We start from the raw sequence: 18278 nt of genomic DNA, 5'->3' as shown, positions 1-18278 counted from the left end.
TTCTGCACTATGCAACATTATTATTAGTGTTCATTAGCAATATTGAACGAAACGCTTGTATTATATATATTTATTTGCTGAAGATGTAAGGAAACAGAAAAAAGGAGTGGCATTTAACATTTTGGTATGAACAGAAAAATAATTTAATCATAAAAATTACACAATTCCTTCTTTGTCTTCTGAAAAGCATTAACAATATACATTACAATGGTTAACATAGTACATACGTAACAGGTCAAGTGTTGCTGTAGAGCGTTGTGACAGACTAACATGTGGAAATAAGCTCAAAATAGACTAAATTAAATAATTTTCTTTGGGTGTCTGCAGGACATCTTCAACTGTTATACTAAGAGCAAACAGAAAACATTAAAAATACAATATCACAAATAAAAGTTAAAAGCCAATGAGGAAACAAAAAAGGTAAAATATCAACAGTTATGTAAGAGGGTCATTTGGAAAGATAGCGATAGCAAAAATAATAATAACAGGATCAAGAAGTAAAAAGTCAGCATGATTGATTATTGGTCCTGTGGAAGTAAAGTCAGTGAATCTGTCCCTTGTTGCTCTTCAGTCAGATTTGACTTGCAAGTTACCTTTGCTACGGAGAGTCACACAGGTTTGGAACAACATGAGGTAATGATACATTACACATACATCTGGGATGGCACGAGGGTGAGTAAATGATGAAGATAAAGATGGCAATTAAAATTCTGGGGTGAACTATGATTTTAATAAAGTCATCTGAGGTTCCTATTGAAAAGTGGATCATGTTGTAAATGACTGAGACTCATTCAGGACATATCTCAAACTTTCAGCACATTAAACTGCTTTAGAAAGGCTTTAGCAGTGAAATTCATTTGAAGTACATAAAACCTATAGAAACATGGCATTAAACAAAGGAAAATAAAATAGATTTATTTATCTCATAGTCCATTATCTTTCCCAGTAGGACAGCAGGTTTCGTTTCTGCCTTCTCTCAGCAGTTCCATTGGTCCATGTATTCAAAATGTCTGTACTCCCTTTTGAAGCCATTACAGTGTTTTTATGCTGTTAAAAAAATCTGTTTAGAGATTGGAGACTAGACATCCTCAAATAGTCTAATTGAATGTTACACAAAAATGGTCCATGTCCTCTCCAAGATGCCAGGAATGTGATATTTCTCACAAAATCCACAGTGTAGATGTTCTTTATGTTTGAGGTCCACTCTTAAAAAAAAAAAAAAAAAAAAAAAGGTCTTCTTTAAGAAGACTAAAGTCCTCTTTAGTCTACTATTTTAAATAAAATAATACAAAAATTACTAAAACATAACAAGGGTGCTCCCATCTCAAACAGGTCCTTCCAGTAAGCTGAGCTCATCCTATAGTTCTTCTCACTGATGTTGGACGTGTTGAAATGAAGAGCAACCACTTCAACCAGACCTGGTTTAAGATTTGGTTCTCATGGATGGGTAAGACTAAACTTAGACATCACTCTGGTTATTAGTGGGGTTGGTCTCTGGTCTTTGTGACACCTGCATTTGGTGTTTCGTAGATATCCTTTATCACACACTCATTGTCATTGTTGGCGAGTACTGAAGGGAAACAAAAAGTTAATTAAAAGCAGTGCTGGGGAAGTTACTCAAACTAAGTACTCCACAGCAAATTACTAATGAATTCTCTACATATTTAATCAGAATACTTCATCTAAAAATGAATCACATTATTTTTATTTTAAGTTACTTTCCTTCAAGTTTTTGGCTTTCCGCTTAAATTCAAAATGTCTATATTCCTCATTCATTGTCGCACACACTTCAGCTGTCACAGAAATGCTACAGATGTAAACGAATTCATATTTGAAATGTATTACACATGGTACTTTAGCGCAAGTAATGTATTTTAAATGAATAACTAGAGCTGTCAGAATTAACGCTTTAACGCATGCAAGTTATTAAAAAAGTTTTTCTTAATTGCGATGAACGCATTTACCGTTAATCCAGCATAAACACTTGTTGGGAAGGGGGAACCTTTGTAATGTATCCGCCTGGGGTAATTTCACTGACACACTTCGCAACACACAGCGTGATTTCCACCCCACCCCACCAAACCACTTGAGCGCAAGTCACGGCCTTATTGAAAACTACCGGCAGCCTTATTTTACCGTTGGTTGGCATCGGATACATTCACGATCATTCTGGAGTCTGATGACCAATGAAAACGTTCCTGAGAGTTTATTCATGACTGGGGCGTGGTTTGTGCTTAAGTGGTTTTGGGAGAAATCACGCCAACGCACGCAAGCACACGCACACGCGAGCCCTTCTACCAAGATGAGCCTACAAGCCAAGCATAAAATAGCATAAACGCGCCGGTCCCATAGACATGTAGGCTATGGGCGGTACTGTCGTAACATGCTAGTTGACCGCTACACTCTCTCCTATGAGAGAGGAGGTTGTTATTTAAGTCAATAAAAGAATCTCAGCACACACACACACACACACACACACACACACACACACACACACACACACACACACACACACACACACATGTTGTGTTTCCATGTTTTATGGGGACTTTCCATAGACATAATGGTTTTTATACTGTACAAACTTTATATTCTATCCCCTAAACCTAACCCTACCCCTAAACCTAACCCTCACAGAAAACATTCTGCATTTTGACATTTTCAAAAAACATAATTTAGTATGATTTATAAGCTGTTTTCCTCATGGGGACCGACAAAATGTCCCCACAAGGTCAAAAATTTCGGGTTTTACTATCCTTATGGGGACATTTGGTCCCCACAAAGTGATAAATACACGCTCACACACACACACACACACACACACACACACACACACACACACACACACAGAGAACAGCGCTTCCATGCTAAAATGACGGAGAAAGGATCTCTTAATGCTATTTGACGTACAAAATAAGCCCAGATTAGACTTTTGTGAATTTCCACAGAAGCACGTAAAGTCATAACTTTTACCAATCCGTAGAATGATACGTTTTTGTCTGCAAGCGATTCTCACGTGTGAAAATGAGGAAGCGGTACTCGAGTTGACGTCCTGACAGGAATCAAGAACTTTGGATAGTCACAGTCTACCGGGAGATTAGTATTGCAGAGGATGAGTGATCAAGATATGTAAAGCCCATTGCAATGAATATACAACCTACGTGAGGACTAGTTCTTTCAATCAGTCAAACTCCCACTTAGACTTTGGGAAACGTTTAATGTTACTTGTGCATTTTTATCTTTATACTGTGGAAGGCTTTGTCTAGAAAATAATAAAACTGCATTATAATTTTACATATTATTTTCTTTCCTAAGGTGGAAATAAATGCGTTTTGACAGGAAAATAAGTATACATAATGTCAAATTTCAGCACTTTCAAAATCTATGATTAATCTAGATTAAAAATGTTAATTGACTGACAGCACCTGTAATTATTTATTTGAAAGTCAGTAACTGTTATCTGATTACAACCATTTAAAATGTAATGCATAGCATTTCTTTTTTTACTAAAAGCAACTAATTACTTTGTAATCAAATACACCCAACCCTTATTAAGAGACAAACATCCAAACTGCCTTAAAATCTTTCGTTATTATTTCACATGTAACAATCTTTGTCTTTGTATTGGCTCTCACATTTTCATTTTGGAAAGAGTGAAGGAAGCTTCCACTCAGTTCACTGTCGTCTCGTGGAGTTCCAGGCGGGTTACTCATGCCACTCAGGTTATTAGGGGAATTCTGAAATTTAGAGAATAAATAGCTTTCAGTCTGAGGCATGTTCAAACATGATGCATCCTTGTTTAGTTAGATTGCACATCATTTTAACAGATATAATCTTTTTTTTATAATACCTTTGGGAGTCCATTTATGTCACCCGAACCTGTGAGAAAAAAGGGAAACATGGGCAGGATTCAGTCACATGGGATTCAGTTAGTCTTATCTGGATAGTAAAGAATCTTATGTTTTAAATAATTTTGTAATTGCTATGGTGAATTGAGTTTTACCTAATGAGCCATTCATGTGATGAGGCTCCAATCCTCCCATTGGGCCATCTGAATCTGGGCCCATAGGAAACTATAAACAAATACATGAGAACAGAGACAATTAAGTCAGAGTGTGTGAGTCAACCAACTATATTGGCACCTCATAGTTACAAACAGCAGTAGAGTGGAGTAACTCACACTAGATCTGTTTCCTCCTGGGGGTACTGAGTTTATCAATGTGTAGAGGTTTTCACCAGAGTTGGTGGAATCTGTAAAGATTTATCACATATACTTTTTAAAAGGTTATTTAACCTTTTATTCTATTTTTAGATATACATTTTTCCCTACGAGTTGTGCACTATATTCGAAGTCTTCTGAAGCCATTAGTCCTCCACTGTAGCTCTCAAATTTCATTCACATTCATACCAGGTTTGACATCAATGACATGACACACCAGTTTGAATATGTAGAGGTGCAAATGACATTTGAGAACTACAACAGAGGGAATTCTTCAGTTTCTGTCTGTTCCTCACATAAAACCATTGCATGGCTTCAGAAGACTTGAAATATAGTGTATAGAACATATGGACTACTTTTATGGTGCTTTTTTGTCATTTGTGGAGCTTGATTGTTCATCCGTGTTCACTTTGATTTGAATGGAAAAGAGCAACCGGGACATTCTTTTAAACATATTATTTTGTGTTCCATTTAAATAATGACAGAATTGATTATTGTATAGCAAGCAGACAGATCCATCACCTGCTGGACTTGGCATGATGGGTGTTCCACCACTTCCTGCTCCTCCTGGAGGACCCTGTGGAAGCACAACAATAGAGACTGAGACACTGGTGGTGCTTTCTTTCACGACCAAAAAAAAAAAAAACATTAAAAAACACAAACAATTGTCAGTTAGAAGCTAGTTACCACATATGTCCCTGGGGATGAAGAAGAATATGGGATCTGTGAAACCAAAAGGTTATTTAAAATACTTATCAGCCATGTTAGCCAGAAATCCTAAAAATGAGTTTAGATTAAAGTGCATTTTCATTAATTTCTTACTGTGTTTCCATTATTAGGATTAGACCATGTTCTGCCTGCTCCTGGTCCCCTGTAGAGACAAAAAAAGCCAGTTCTATTTATGAACACTGAGAAAATCTCTGGTCAGACTAATCAGACTTACTGAAGTGTTCAAGAATCTAAATAAAACCAAGGATAAGAGGTTCAGTATGTTCCTCTATATTCACTAGCAATCAAAGTGTTCATGTGTTTTAATATTTTTTTACAATAAATCTCTTTATATGTCAGTGCGAGACTTCAAAATCAAAGGATTTATTTATTAGCCTGTTAACCTCTGGTGGGCCTGTACGTACCCACCCGAGTGCTTATTTACATTAACTACACATTTAAATGGTCAGTTATTAAATATTCTTTAAGACCAATACATCATTTGAAAGCTCTAAATCTCATGCTTTGATGACTGAAAACTGTTTCATGATCAATATGTTATAACAAGTGTATTTCCATAATTCATGTAAAGAGTAAACATCAAAACATTTGTATCATACATCCCATATTATGAAATAATTAATCCCCAATCATGTAACATCCAGTATACTTGTCATTTGATTGCTTTACTAAACATCCTACATTAAATCTTTCAGTCAAAAAGTGTGTACATTTGGAGAAATTATGATGGATTTTTGTAAGTTTACTTCTTATTTCTTTAGCCTGATATGTAATTCATGTAAATGCTCTACTAACTTATGCAATTTGAAGCACTACAGGACTCGGATACTCTAATATAGTGTGTTCTATTGAACCAGGAAGACAGAGGCCACTCTAGCTCCAGATATGATCCAAACACCGATCAGCCACAACATACAGCGCCAACCCACATCTCAGTATAGCATTGTGAGATGTTATTCTTCTCACCACAATTGTACAGAGTGGTTATCTGAGTTACTGTAGACTTTGTCACTTTGAACAAGTCTGGCCATTCTCCTCTGACCTCTCTCATCAACATATAACTACTGCGTTTTCATCCACAGAACTGCTGCTCACTAGATGTTTTTTGAGTTTGGCACCAAAAACATCCAGTGAGCGGCAGTTCTGTGGATGTAAGCATGTTGTTGATGAGAGAAGTCAACAGAGAATGGCCAGACTGGTTCAAACTGACAAAGTCTACAGTAACTGCACTGTAGGAGAATAGGTTATTACATCAGCGATCACGTGAGAGGTGTTCCTCATCCCTTAATAGTAGCATGTAAACTCTGTGTAAATCATTATAATGTTTATACCAATGAAGTTTGTAGTGAATAAATAGACAAATATACAAATATTTGGTTTGGCAATAATTTTCAAGCGATTGCTGGCATTTGTTATTGGTTTCATGTCTGTATACTTGTAGAAATTTGCATCTGTCATTTAACCTGTTCTTTGCTTTAGGCTGCATATTATACAAATATTATGCTTTCTGATTCATTCTATGAATGAAAACAATATGAGATCAGTAAAACAAGCTGCTATAACCTCTCAATGATAATTGAAAGTAAGATATATGTAGTATGTTTAATTTGTATAGTTTACAGGATGCTGACATGGAGCTAAGCTAATACTAGCATGCTAACCTTCGCCATAGTATGCACCGTTACCCTCTGTTGTTTTTTTTACTTGTTTTCAAGAAAGACATTTGATGCAACAACAAAGGTGAGTGTTGGGTGTCATTATAGGTGTTACTATGGCAGACATATAAGAGGATTAGTCAATGGGCAGAATATAGACAAAATAATAATAATTAGAGACACACATCATATAAAAAAAGCAGCATATAAAAAAATCAGGGTGAATAGGCTTCATTTTTGTGTGTATTTGAGTAGATTTAATTCCTTTTGTAAATCTAAGAAACACATGGTATGGTCTTAAATAATGTTTCATAAAACTCTTGTTTTGAGCCCCATTGTGTCTAGTTCCTTTTAAGGCCAGTATAATTTACAGTTTCATAAAAAATATATTATGAAATTATGATATATTACTATTTTTCTTTATGCCATTAATACATTCTGACATCTGGGCAACAAACTTACAAGTGTCTTCTTTCAAAACAGACCACAATTATGACTAATACAAAAAGGTGATGAACTGCCATGGATATTGAGGGGCTGTGGGAACAGTAGTGATGGGGCATTCACGAACGAGTGGCTCTAAGAGCCGGCTATTGTAGGTGAACGCTGGGAGCCGGCTCGAATATTACAAGAGCCGGATCTATTAATACAAATATATATAAAAAATTAAGATATAAATAATCAAAAGATTTAAATTAATAGAATTAACTAATTCAAAGAACGAAAAAAAAAAAAATAATAATAATAATATAGGCCTAAATGCTCAAGCACACACATTCATTCCGACTGTCTGCTCAGACAAAACAGCCTCATCTGCTGTTCCTGTCAATCAGACATGCAGTGTCAACCAATGAACCAAACATGCGTGAGGAAGGGCGGAGCCAACTTATTATGTTGTTCAGATTGTATTTGTTTTGAATTGTTACATTTATATGCATTTCAATTTGTGGGATTCTGATTTATTTTTCTTTGATATGGTGCAATATTCTATTATCAGAACTGCCGCTCTAATGTTTAATAGCATTCTTTTTCATTATTAACCAATGCATTTTTAAATACATTGTGGTTAAGGTAGAGTATGATTTCATTTCATAATTGAATTAGAATTGTTTTAAAACCAATTATAGTCAAACTATCGCAAACTGTTTGACTTGGAAAAAATACAAAACATATATTTTTTAAAGAACCGTTTGGGAGCCAAAAGAGCCAGCTCTTTTAGGTGAGCTGAGTCGAATGAGACGGCTCACTGAAAAGAGCCGGAATGCCCATCACTAGGGAACAGTTTAGACAGATTGTTCACAGTTATGGTAAATGGTCTGCACTTATATAGCTCTTTGTTTAACCTTAGAGGTTGTCAGTAAAGACAGTTAACCTTGATGTAATTAAATAAAGAACTGAATGATATATGCTGAATAGGTTGTGAAAGGTCTTACATGTTCACCCCTGACATTCCAGGGCCCATGGAGACTGGAGGTCTCATTCCTCCACCATAGTTCTGTAATGATATCCAAGGATCAGACTATGATACCCCGAGATACACCATAAGAGAAGAGAAAATGAGACCAGTTAGTTTAGAGGAAAACACAAAGGATTATGACCGATATGGAAGACTGTGAAAATGTTTTAATAAAAACATGATAAGTATTATTATAATGAACAAAGGTCAAATATGGGTTCTAGATCAAAGGTGTCCAATATTTCATGAATGGCAGTTGAGAAATAGTCTTTAGGACTGTGCAAGATCTAGACCTGTGGTCCTGGTCCCATTTGGCCCATTCCTCGAGGAGCATTCAATCTCTGCATGGGAACCAGGTTTTGATGGCCTGAGCACATAACACAATTTAAAAATTAATCAGATTTCAGTTTGATCTCACCGACTGTCTTTGTCTGGTTCAGCAAAGAAAACCAGCTATTAGCAACTACACTTCAAAATGAGAGTTAGTTAGATGACAAAAGTGGTAATGTATTCATCTAAACAAATTAGAATTTGAAAAAGGGCAAATCTGCTGTTAAAATACACTTATGAAGGGAGAGACTTTGACTAAACAGAAGTTCACTATCAATGATCCAATGAACCCACTTGTTGGTCGTGTAGGGTCCATCATATGTGGTGGTAATGGCTGCCCACTTGGAGCCTAAAAAAACAGAATTGGATAAATCAGCACAAGTGAAAGAAACAATCAGGACAAAAGGGATTTTTAATGTGGGACATACCGGATTACCCATTCTGATGGGCGTCCGTGGTCCACCAGCATAGCGTGGCGACATAAAGGGCTGGAAATGAGGGAACAAAAAAAAACAGTCAGTGACATACTGCTAAAAAAATATCCAAATCCACAATGCAATTCAACAGTATTTAGCCAATAAAAATGGCTGACAGGGAGATGAGGAAGGAAAACAGATATATAACAGAATGCATAACAGCATGTCCAAATGCAATCTAAGCATATAAGTTATACAAATGCGAGTGTGATCACCTGTCCATGTGCCCCCATCATGTTAGAGTTAGGAGGCAGCTGAGCGTGAGGGGAGGGTTGGAAACCAGGTAGTCCCTGCAGAGAGTGCAGGGGGAGGAAGAGGATGTTACCATAGTATCAACAGCAGAGAGAGAGAAATGCCAGGAGAAAGACAGAGCAAGGTAAAAGACAGGACAGGTGTAAACCACAGGTGCAGATTAACCGAACAGAGCCAAGAGGCAAAAGCTCACAATATGTTTGATTGAGTTGGACGTGGAGCTCTAATACCACTTATAGAAGACATCAGTGGCTCATATTATATCCAGGGATAAACAGGCTTTGTTTAAAATGATAAACATCCAACATGATCACATGGGAAATCAACATGTTGCTTTTGACAATTCAGGTACCCTGAAATTAATCCCATTCAGCCAACAATGGCGAGTGTGATTTGAAGGTTGCATTTTCACTCTAAAATGTAGTTTTTACTTTACTTTTACTGACGGTTATGTTTAGGGTTGGGGTTTGGGTTAGGTGGTAGAGTTAATGGGATAGTTCACCCAAAAATGTAAATACTCTCAACATTTACTTACTTTCATGCCATCCAAGAAGTGTATGAATTTCTTTCTTCTGCAGAACACAAACAAAGATTTTTAGAAGAATATCTCAGCTCTGTAGGTCAATACATTGGTGACCAGAACTCTAAAAGCTCCAAAAAGGAGATAAAGTCAGCCTAAAAGTAATCCATATGAGTGTATAAATCCATGTCTACTGAAGCGATGCAATCACTTTGAATTAGAAACAGATCAATATTTCAATCCTTTTTTACTATAAATCTCCACTTTCACTTTTAACTTTCTGAATGTGAAAGAATGTGAAAGTGAAAAATGGAGATTTATAATAAAAAACAGATAAATATTTATCTGTTTCTTACCCACATCTATCATGTTGCTAAAGAAGACATTGATTTAAGCACCGGAGTCATATGGATTACTTTTATGCTGCCTTTATGTGATTTTTGGAGCTTCAATGTTCTGGTCACCATTAACACTATTCAATTGTTTGGACCTACAGTGCTGAGATATTCTTAAAAAGAAGAAAGAAAGTCACACACATCTGGGATGGCATGAGGGTGAGTTAATACTACTTTTTTATTTTTTGGTGAACTATTCCTTTAATAAAATATGCATTCTTATTTATTGTATTATGTAATTTACAACTAAATATACAACTCAGTTTTGGCTTCACTCTGTGGACATTTCACCTGGAAATTGGAGCTCACACTCAGAGCAGTGATGTGGAACCCATAGTTTCAACAACACTTCCAGTTTCAGCCACTGGGGCAGTGATTCAAATTTCAGCAAGCACAGACCGATTTCAGCAGCAAAACTTTCAACGTACTGTTGCTGATTGCACAGTGGGATCAGTTTATATATATCTGTTTTAAGATACATGCTTATATTACAGTATTGTTCAGTTCTCAATTCTGATTGTTTAACAGACATTCCAGGATGTTGATTATTTTTCACCAAGGTTTGTTGACCGAAGTACCATTTCATATCACTTTACGACATTTTGACCAATCTAGTAACAGCAGCTTTGACTGTTTTAAGACAGATATTTAAAATGGAATGGAGAATAAGGAAATTGTGCTATGCACAAGAGATTTTGTTTTATTTTCTTTATAGATTTTTAAATGAAAAGAAATAATATCCAAGAGCACATCTGGCACTCAAAAATGCTACAGGTATCCCGGGAAGGGCAGTAGTTGCATGAAAAAAAAAATATATAGATATTATATACGGAAACATCCACTATTTTTGTTATATTATATCTTAATTATAATGACAACGCAATGCAGATAAACCTATGTGTTTTTAATCACACTAAAATGTTTAGTGACTGGAACTTCACTACCAATTTTAAGTGCCGTACTGTAACCTTGATTTTTTTTTTTTTTATAAACAAGGGACTCATCGAAAGTATCTTTTGTAGTAATCAACATTATGTCACTAATGCTGAACATTCCTTTTACTGTGGTATAAGTGGAATAATTGTCTCCCGATGGTTGAATTACTGAAAATTAATACACACCCAACATGCATTACCTTGAGTATTATTATTATTTTTTTAATAATTAAATGGCGTGTCATCAATTATTCCTCACATAAAGCATAAAATCCTAAATTACTTGCTATTTTTTTAAAAAGCAATTTCTCATCCTTGTCACCACAAGAGGGCAATGGGGTTTCTAGGATAGTTTAAAAGCATTCAACTTTTTTAGGTTTTCTTGTGCACTAATGTTCAAAACTGGGATAAACCTGTTCCATGTTCTACAGCTCTTAGAATCTGAGAATCTTTGCCTTGTGTTTAACGCCATTGCATCATCTAGTCTGAGAAGTTTCCTTGGCTCTTCCAACCACCAAAAAGGTCATTGTAAACATCCTATCATCTAATCTTTTCCAAGAACTCATTTAGATATTTTGATGAGTCACCCTCTCGGAAGTCTCCCGTGTGATAAACAGATAACTTCACTGCAGAAGGTGCATCCCCCCACCAACATATTTAACACAACTCAGCAGGGTAACAATTACCCGGCTCTTAGAATGAAGAGCGTGCATAAGCTTGCCTTCCATTAGCAGCTAATGGTTGCAATCAGACAGGTTCCCCACAGACATTGGGCTTGGCAGATGACCAGAAGCAGTGGCATAATGGCACGTGGCTGAGCATTGAGGACTTCTAGTTATATTCTGTTTGATGGCTAAGGGAGAGGGCTTAAAGACTGAGGGACAAGGACAGGTAAACAGGGGTGACCAACCTGGAAGAATCCGGGGGGCATTGGGCCACCTGGCATCCCGTCCCCAGGAGGCATGTTGCCTAGGACTGGACTTGGTGCTGCTGCGGCGCTCTGTGAAGGAAGGAGAGGAACCATATGAAAGATAGTGGAGATCTTTAAGCAGAGCTGCAATGTGTACAACAGGGATGTGCAAAACTATCAATTTTCAATATCGACTAGTCTGACTGATTAACCGCTTATGCGTATCCTGAATGCAGAATGACACGCTTCAACATAACCAGAGTACTTCAGGGCAATCCTCGCTGTGCATTCAAAAGTGCAGAACTGCAAGATAATATTGCGGGTACACATCTAGTTCACAACATCAAGCAGTTTAAACCTTTTTTACAACTATTTATTTAAACAGATTAAAAAACTTGAATCTCTCTACATCACATCACAAATATGTTAACATTACTCACAGTTTTAATAGATTTAATGTCCGACTGTGATCATCTTGAAATGTATTGTTGATGCGATGCTTTCATGTAACAACAGCACATAGAAAGTCTAAATCTAAAGCATTAAAGAGATAAAACTTCTTGCAGAGGGTTTTACTGTGCTGACTGTTATTCACTGTTAAGCACAGCAAGTTATAATCACTCAAAAACACTCTCCAAGAAGTTACTTCTCTCAATTCATTTGAGAATTTCGTTTCCCATTAAAAATATAAATGTTAGTAGTCGACCCCACTAATCGACTATCAGTTGTTAGATGATTTCTTATTTTCTGATTTGACATTATACTGTATATATCTGGGTGTAAATAAAGTATTTTGTTTTGTTCCCAATCATGCCAACTGTAACTGGTTAAAATTTTGTGTTGATACGACAAAGCAATCAAAATTTCTATAGCATTACAAAAATAATTTAGCATAGTGTCCAAAAGCCTATCCAAACAAATAAAACATAATAATTGTACATAAGAACTGTAAGTAATGAGATTTCACAGAATGAGTGACTTTTGACTCAATGAATCTGCATCATTTAGTCTGTCATGTAATCACACGTCTCTCTGCCCAAATATGGATGATTTCTGCACCGATCTGAACCCAATCTGATTGGTTAAGCATTCCATGACTACATCATCTCCGATGTTGTCATCTGATCCAGGAAAGCTAACATGTTTTTAGCCAGATTGCAAGATGCCAGATACGTTGTGCTTCATGTCAATTATGTAATGATCTATGCATTCGATTGTTTTGTGTGTGGGCTCATTTGAAAGAAAATCACCTCTAAGTAAGCGTATGTGATATTTTATGTTCTGTTTATTTTTCATTAAGTTATAATCAAAAACGCAGCATTTAAGCAACACCTGTTCACATGAAACATAAATATCAAAGACATAAAATTAGATATTCCTCACTAAGTTTTTGTCTGGGAGTACAACACATAGGCTGGTTGTAATCTACTCCTTGAGCGCTTTCCAACAACATATGACACATGGCTATTTGATGAGTTTAATATTTTAACCAATTATAATAATATACACAGTGCATATTTTTTTTCATCACTTATCAAAACGGAACACATCTGATTTGTCTGCAAATTTCAAAGCACTTGTTCAGTTTTGGTCACAATGCCTGCATGCATTGCAAAGTACAGCTTCTATGCTTTAAAACGATACCTATTTACTGTATTTGTTAATATTTTTACAATTTCTTTTTCTCGTGGTCCTGCCAGCGGAAGAGTTAAAGTTTGTCTATGGATATATGGAGTCTAAATCATCTGAGATTAGCTATAATTAGTAGGTACATGTCTGTAAAATGCAGAAACCCAGGTCTAGTTTTAACAGTTCCTGACAAAGTGTTTTTTTTTATATATATATTACATTTATAATTTGAACGTAACTGCATGTAGTAGCAAGTCATGGCATGAATTAAGAATTCCCCCTCTAATCTGATTCAGACATAAAAAAACTGCCCGGCAAAGCAAAATCATTTGAAGAAGCATCACTGGGTCATCATAGCATTGTCAAGTTTTTAACAAGACACATCTTTAGAGCAGGTAATCTGATGTAATTGGTCATAAATGGACCCTTTTCACAGACTGTGTCAATGTGTTTCTGCCTTATTTAGCAGTGTAAATCTAGCAACTTTTTTTATATTTTCAATTTTGTGATCAATGTAAATTTATACAATTATTCTTACAATAATTTTAAAAACTAGTGAATACCATCCTTGTCTCAATACAAGTCGTAATACTAGTACAAGAACGTGAAATGACTTATGATTTTCATATTCCTAAACCTAACCATTAAGTATAATTCCTTCCCCATAAAACATATCCATGATTTTAATAGGAAAAAAATCGCTGTTGTGTGCCAAACAAGTGTGCCAAACAAGAAAGAGTAACATCAGGGTTCGTAAGTTTAACCGCTAACTAAAAACCGCTAGCATAAACATAAACATAAAGTCTAACCCCTTCCCCAAACCATGATTTTAAAAGGTCAAACATTTTTGTGTACCTCAGAAGAAAGAAAACATCAGGGTTATGGAAATGAGATGAAGGAAGTGTATTACAGTGGTTATTGACATAAATGAGTTATTTGTGTTGCATAAATAATAACAGTGTGAATTCAAAACGATTCAATTCGATTCGATTTGCAATGAAGAGCTGAACATACCTTTAAAAAAAAATTATTCCATATCTCACTATAAAAAGTATATATTTTTTTAAATATATTTATAAAATATAATTTGCATGACTTTTCCAGGCCTTTAAATCACAATTAAAAAATTCCCTGGTGTTTATGATTTTTTCATGACCTTGTGGACCCTGAATCAGTAAACTATACAACAATAAATTAACATCATCAGACTACATTCAGTTTCAAATAAAAGAGAAAAGAAATTCAATTTCAATGATTTTTGCACACCAAGTTCCCAACTTAAACAATGGTACCAGTAAAATGGTACTATTTTATCTTATAGAAAATAACGGCTGAATAAATTTCCTCACAATTAAAGCTAGGGTGTGTAATCCAGAGAGGCTACCAGTTAGCAAGCTAGCTTTGAAAGTATAGAGCCCGCCCTTGCTTCAGAGGTGTCTCCAAAGGCACACCTCCTCTATCACACATGAACACACACAGAGCACAGTCTAACCGCCAGGAGGAGGGACGTGCAGGTGGAATCGATTGCAACGGTTTCAGATTACCTCATGTCTCATTCACAGGTTAGACATTACAATAATAATGAACGTAATTCTCGTGCCCGCTCTGCACAGCATCAAGGAACCCACGCTGAAGATGTGCGATTGTCTGCGCTAACAAGTTGTGAGGCGGTATGCAAATATAGATTGACAGACATGAAGGACATCCTATCATTACATTCGGACCAAATGCAATGATTGGTCAATCATTTTTTAGTCCTGTCCCTTCCACAGAAGATTTTTTCTTAGCCGTTTGTGTCAAAATGTCAATTTGATCAGTTTATGAATACAAATTCTTAAGTCTGAGAATGTATTATGTCTTACTCAAAAAATTACATAAAAGAACTGAATTCATTACGAGGGCATTTTTTGTCTCCATATTTGAATTTCAGTTGCATTTTTATGATTTTTAATGCTACTTTTGCCCCAAGCTCCCCTTAATTTCTGATCATATGGTCACGCAGCGTGTTGACAGCTGTATCAAAAGGTTTGAGCCTGTTTGTCTTGTGACAAGAGCGCTATTGCGAGCTGTCATTTGCTCCTAAGATAGTGGCCATCCGGAGGAGATATCAGACATAAGGAGCTTAAAAAGACTCTGAAAGCTGCTCAGAATAAAATTCAGTGAGAGTTACAGATGGAACGGAGAGCAGGTGCGATCCAGTGAAGGGCGATTAAGAGTGCAGTGAACGTCTGTGAGGGGAGTGCCATTAAATTTCCAGATCAATGCATATGAATCGGCAGGATTAGTAATCGATGCATCGAGAAAACGAGTGAATTGTTACACCTCTAATAAACAAATATGGAATGAGTTATGAAACTTGTTCACAGACATTTCCTTTCTTAAAAGAAATTGTTGGATAGGAGGCTATAGGTAAAATGTTATGCCTGTATCATATTGATTTGAAAAGCTGTTAGTTGAACAAAGTCGTACAATATATTATGATTTCGCCATCTTGTACGAATTATTACGAGTTGTCATGGGACTATGTTGGCCACCACAGCTGCGATGGGGTTTCAAATACAACTGCTGAAGCAGTGACAGTAAAATTGACATCTTTCTCTCTTATGACTGCTATAATCCACTGCTCTCTAATTTTTCTTTTGCTTTTGGAGCAAATGGGCACACAATACAATTAGCTGTGTTTTCACATTCGGTGCTATACTTCCAAATAAAAATAACCAAAAGCATACAATATTAAACACATTAAAAAAAAAGCAACATCTTCAGCATTTCCTGCCAAAAAGCACAGCCTTCATGTATCTAGTGAACAATGGAAACTAATTCTTATGTCAAAAATGTTGATTCTGCAAAGACTAATGATGACAAAGACTGAAAATCAAAATAATTTAAAAGACTGATTTAAATAAGGAATTTCAGAAGAATTAAGACCACTATCTAGTGCCACTTTAATCCATTCACTGACCGTCTTTTGCATATTACCTACAAAACTGGCAAGAGGTAGCTGAAAATACCAGTTCTAATCTGAATGACTACCCTGAAAGAAAAAAAAATGTTACCCTAACAAATGTGCTTCACCTGATCACATCTAAATTTACTTGCTTGATTAAAGTCAAAAGTATTACTTGACATCACTGAAACAACCTTAAAGTGTAATTTCTGATAGTCCCGCCCCCAATTTACAACACTGATTGAGTCAATGTTGTTGTGTCTCATGACACAAGTCGCTCTAAACAGAATAATATTCATAGTACCACAGAGACACAGTGTTAACAGTTTTCAAGAAAATTAACCTACAGTATGAATTGCTTCCTCATATTTATCTCTGCATATTAAACTGGGATTAACACCAAAATGTAACACAATTCATCTATAATACATTAGGCTACACCAACAAAACAAAGTTTAAGTGTTAGATCAGATAGAAAAGATCATTAAGGACCTTAACTGCAGGTTATCTTCCTTTTTACAATGTTGCTGTAATGCAAGTTTCAGGAGTCAGGAAACAAGGTTGTGTTTATTTTAGATTTACCCACCACTAAACGTCCTGTAAAACTAAACAAATTGTGGTTAGTCAATTTAAATGTCTATAAAATGGTATCTTCCTGTCTAAGTGGGCAGTCCTTTGATACAAGATGCAAAGTGGACCAGACTTTATGCCAATAGCTGAGAATACTTTAGCAGAAACCCATCTGTCAAGCACTGCTGCATTAATGTGGCATTAAAGTTGTAAAGATGCATAATCAGTCAACACTTTCTATCAGTCTCTCTCTGAGAGAACTCTGGGAGGGAACAGTTGGCCAATCTCTCAAATTCAATATCCAGCACTGTTTAGGTCAGTGGGTGAAAGCTGATTACAACAAAGGTCAGAGACTTAAGAGACTTAAGACAGGTGAGGAGACATCTTAAACTGAAATCCCTCTAAGTAGATCATCTTGATACAGATGCTCCTATTGGGTAGCGGATATAGTAAAAGATTATTCTAAAACACTTTAAAATAACACATTCATATTAAATTGTCTGCACTGCGTTTGACATGATACTGTTGTTTTAGGAATCTTAATGTTAACTGTTGAAGGGTTATTTCACCCCAAAAAAGAAAACCTGTCTTTGTTTTTTTTTCTGTGGAACACAAAAGGAGATGTTTGGCAGAATGTTAGTCTCACATTCACTTTCATTGCAATTTATTTTTCTTACAATGAATAATAAATGGTGATGGTGTTCAACAGGAGAAAAGTCATAACAGTTAGGCACAACATGAGGGCAGGCAATTGTTGACAGAATTTTCATTTTTGGAAGAATTATTCCTCTAACAACAACAATAAAATGAGCATACACTGTAGAATTTATTGAGATTATTGACATCCTTTTCTGTGACGTTGAGCATAAAAACAGCAGTGTTTCTGTCAGCAAGCTTCTTAATATCCTCGGTGAACAACCTGCTCCACTCTAGGAGAACATACAGACTATGTTTCGGCAGACTCTCCCTGTACATCCTCATATGAGACTATCTGTATACTTAACACATATTGCGCTAGCAACAGTTTATCAGTACATCATAATCCTCTCACATCCGTGAATTAGGACAGAGGGACATCATTTGTCAAAGGCAGTGTTTGACACAAAATGCCTCAAACAGAGATTAAAAAGTGAGATATACAAACTCCAAAAGTGTGCAGACATAATACATCATTGGATTTGGCAAGTAATGGATCAGTGTTCAAACACAATACCGAAATCCAACAGCAACAAAAATATGACAGTACATCTGTAAC

General features: G+C 36.0%; 1 protein-coding gene across 2 annotated transcripts in view; it reads right to left on the bottom strand.

The window, feature by feature from the left end:
- Positions 1 to 6: 6 nt before the first annotated feature.
- ssbp3a (single stranded DNA binding protein 3a) overlaps positions 7 to 18278 on the bottom strand; it is a 68587-nt gene continuing 50315 nt past the window's right edge. The window contains exons 8-21 of one of the 2 annotated variants that reach the window (XM_052133758.1): positions 11878 to 11967; positions 9081 to 9155; positions 8818 to 8877; positions 8684 to 8738; positions 8353 to 8426; positions 8037 to 8122; positions 5042 to 5090; positions 4907 to 4942; positions 4742 to 4796; positions 4181 to 4251; positions 4004 to 4073; positions 3851 to 3879; positions 3636 to 3737; positions 7 to 1570 (exon numbers count right to left, since the gene is read on the bottom strand). In XM_052133758.1, coding sequence (XP_051989718.1) covers positions 1541 to 1570; positions 3636 to 3737; positions 3851 to 3879; positions 4004 to 4073; positions 4181 to 4251; positions 4742 to 4796; positions 4907 to 4942; positions 5042 to 5090; positions 8037 to 8122; positions 8353 to 8426; positions 8684 to 8738; positions 8818 to 8877; positions 9081 to 9155; positions 11878 to 11967 — 882 coding nt within the window. In that variant the 3' untranslated portion in view covers positions 7 to 1540. The remainder of the gene's footprint in view (positions 1571 to 3635; positions 3738 to 3850; positions 3880 to 4003; positions 4074 to 4180; positions 4252 to 4741; positions 4797 to 4906; positions 4943 to 5041; positions 5091 to 8036; positions 8123 to 8352; positions 8427 to 8683; positions 8739 to 8817; positions 8878 to 9080; positions 9156 to 11877; positions 11968 to 18278) is intronic. The other variant, XM_052133759.1, reaches the window with a different exon arrangement.

The sequence above is a fragment of the Xyrauchen texanus genome, chromosome 9 (assembly GCF_025860055.1).
Source record: "Xyrauchen texanus isolate HMW12.3.18 chromosome 9, RBS_HiC_50CHRs, whole genome shotgun sequence".
Taxonomy (NCBI): Eukaryota; Metazoa; Chordata; class Actinopteri; order Cypriniformes; family Catostomidae; genus Xyrauchen; species Xyrauchen texanus.
The sequence above is the reverse complement of the archived record's forward strand: the minus strand, read 5'-3'. Positions and strand labels throughout refer to the sequence as shown.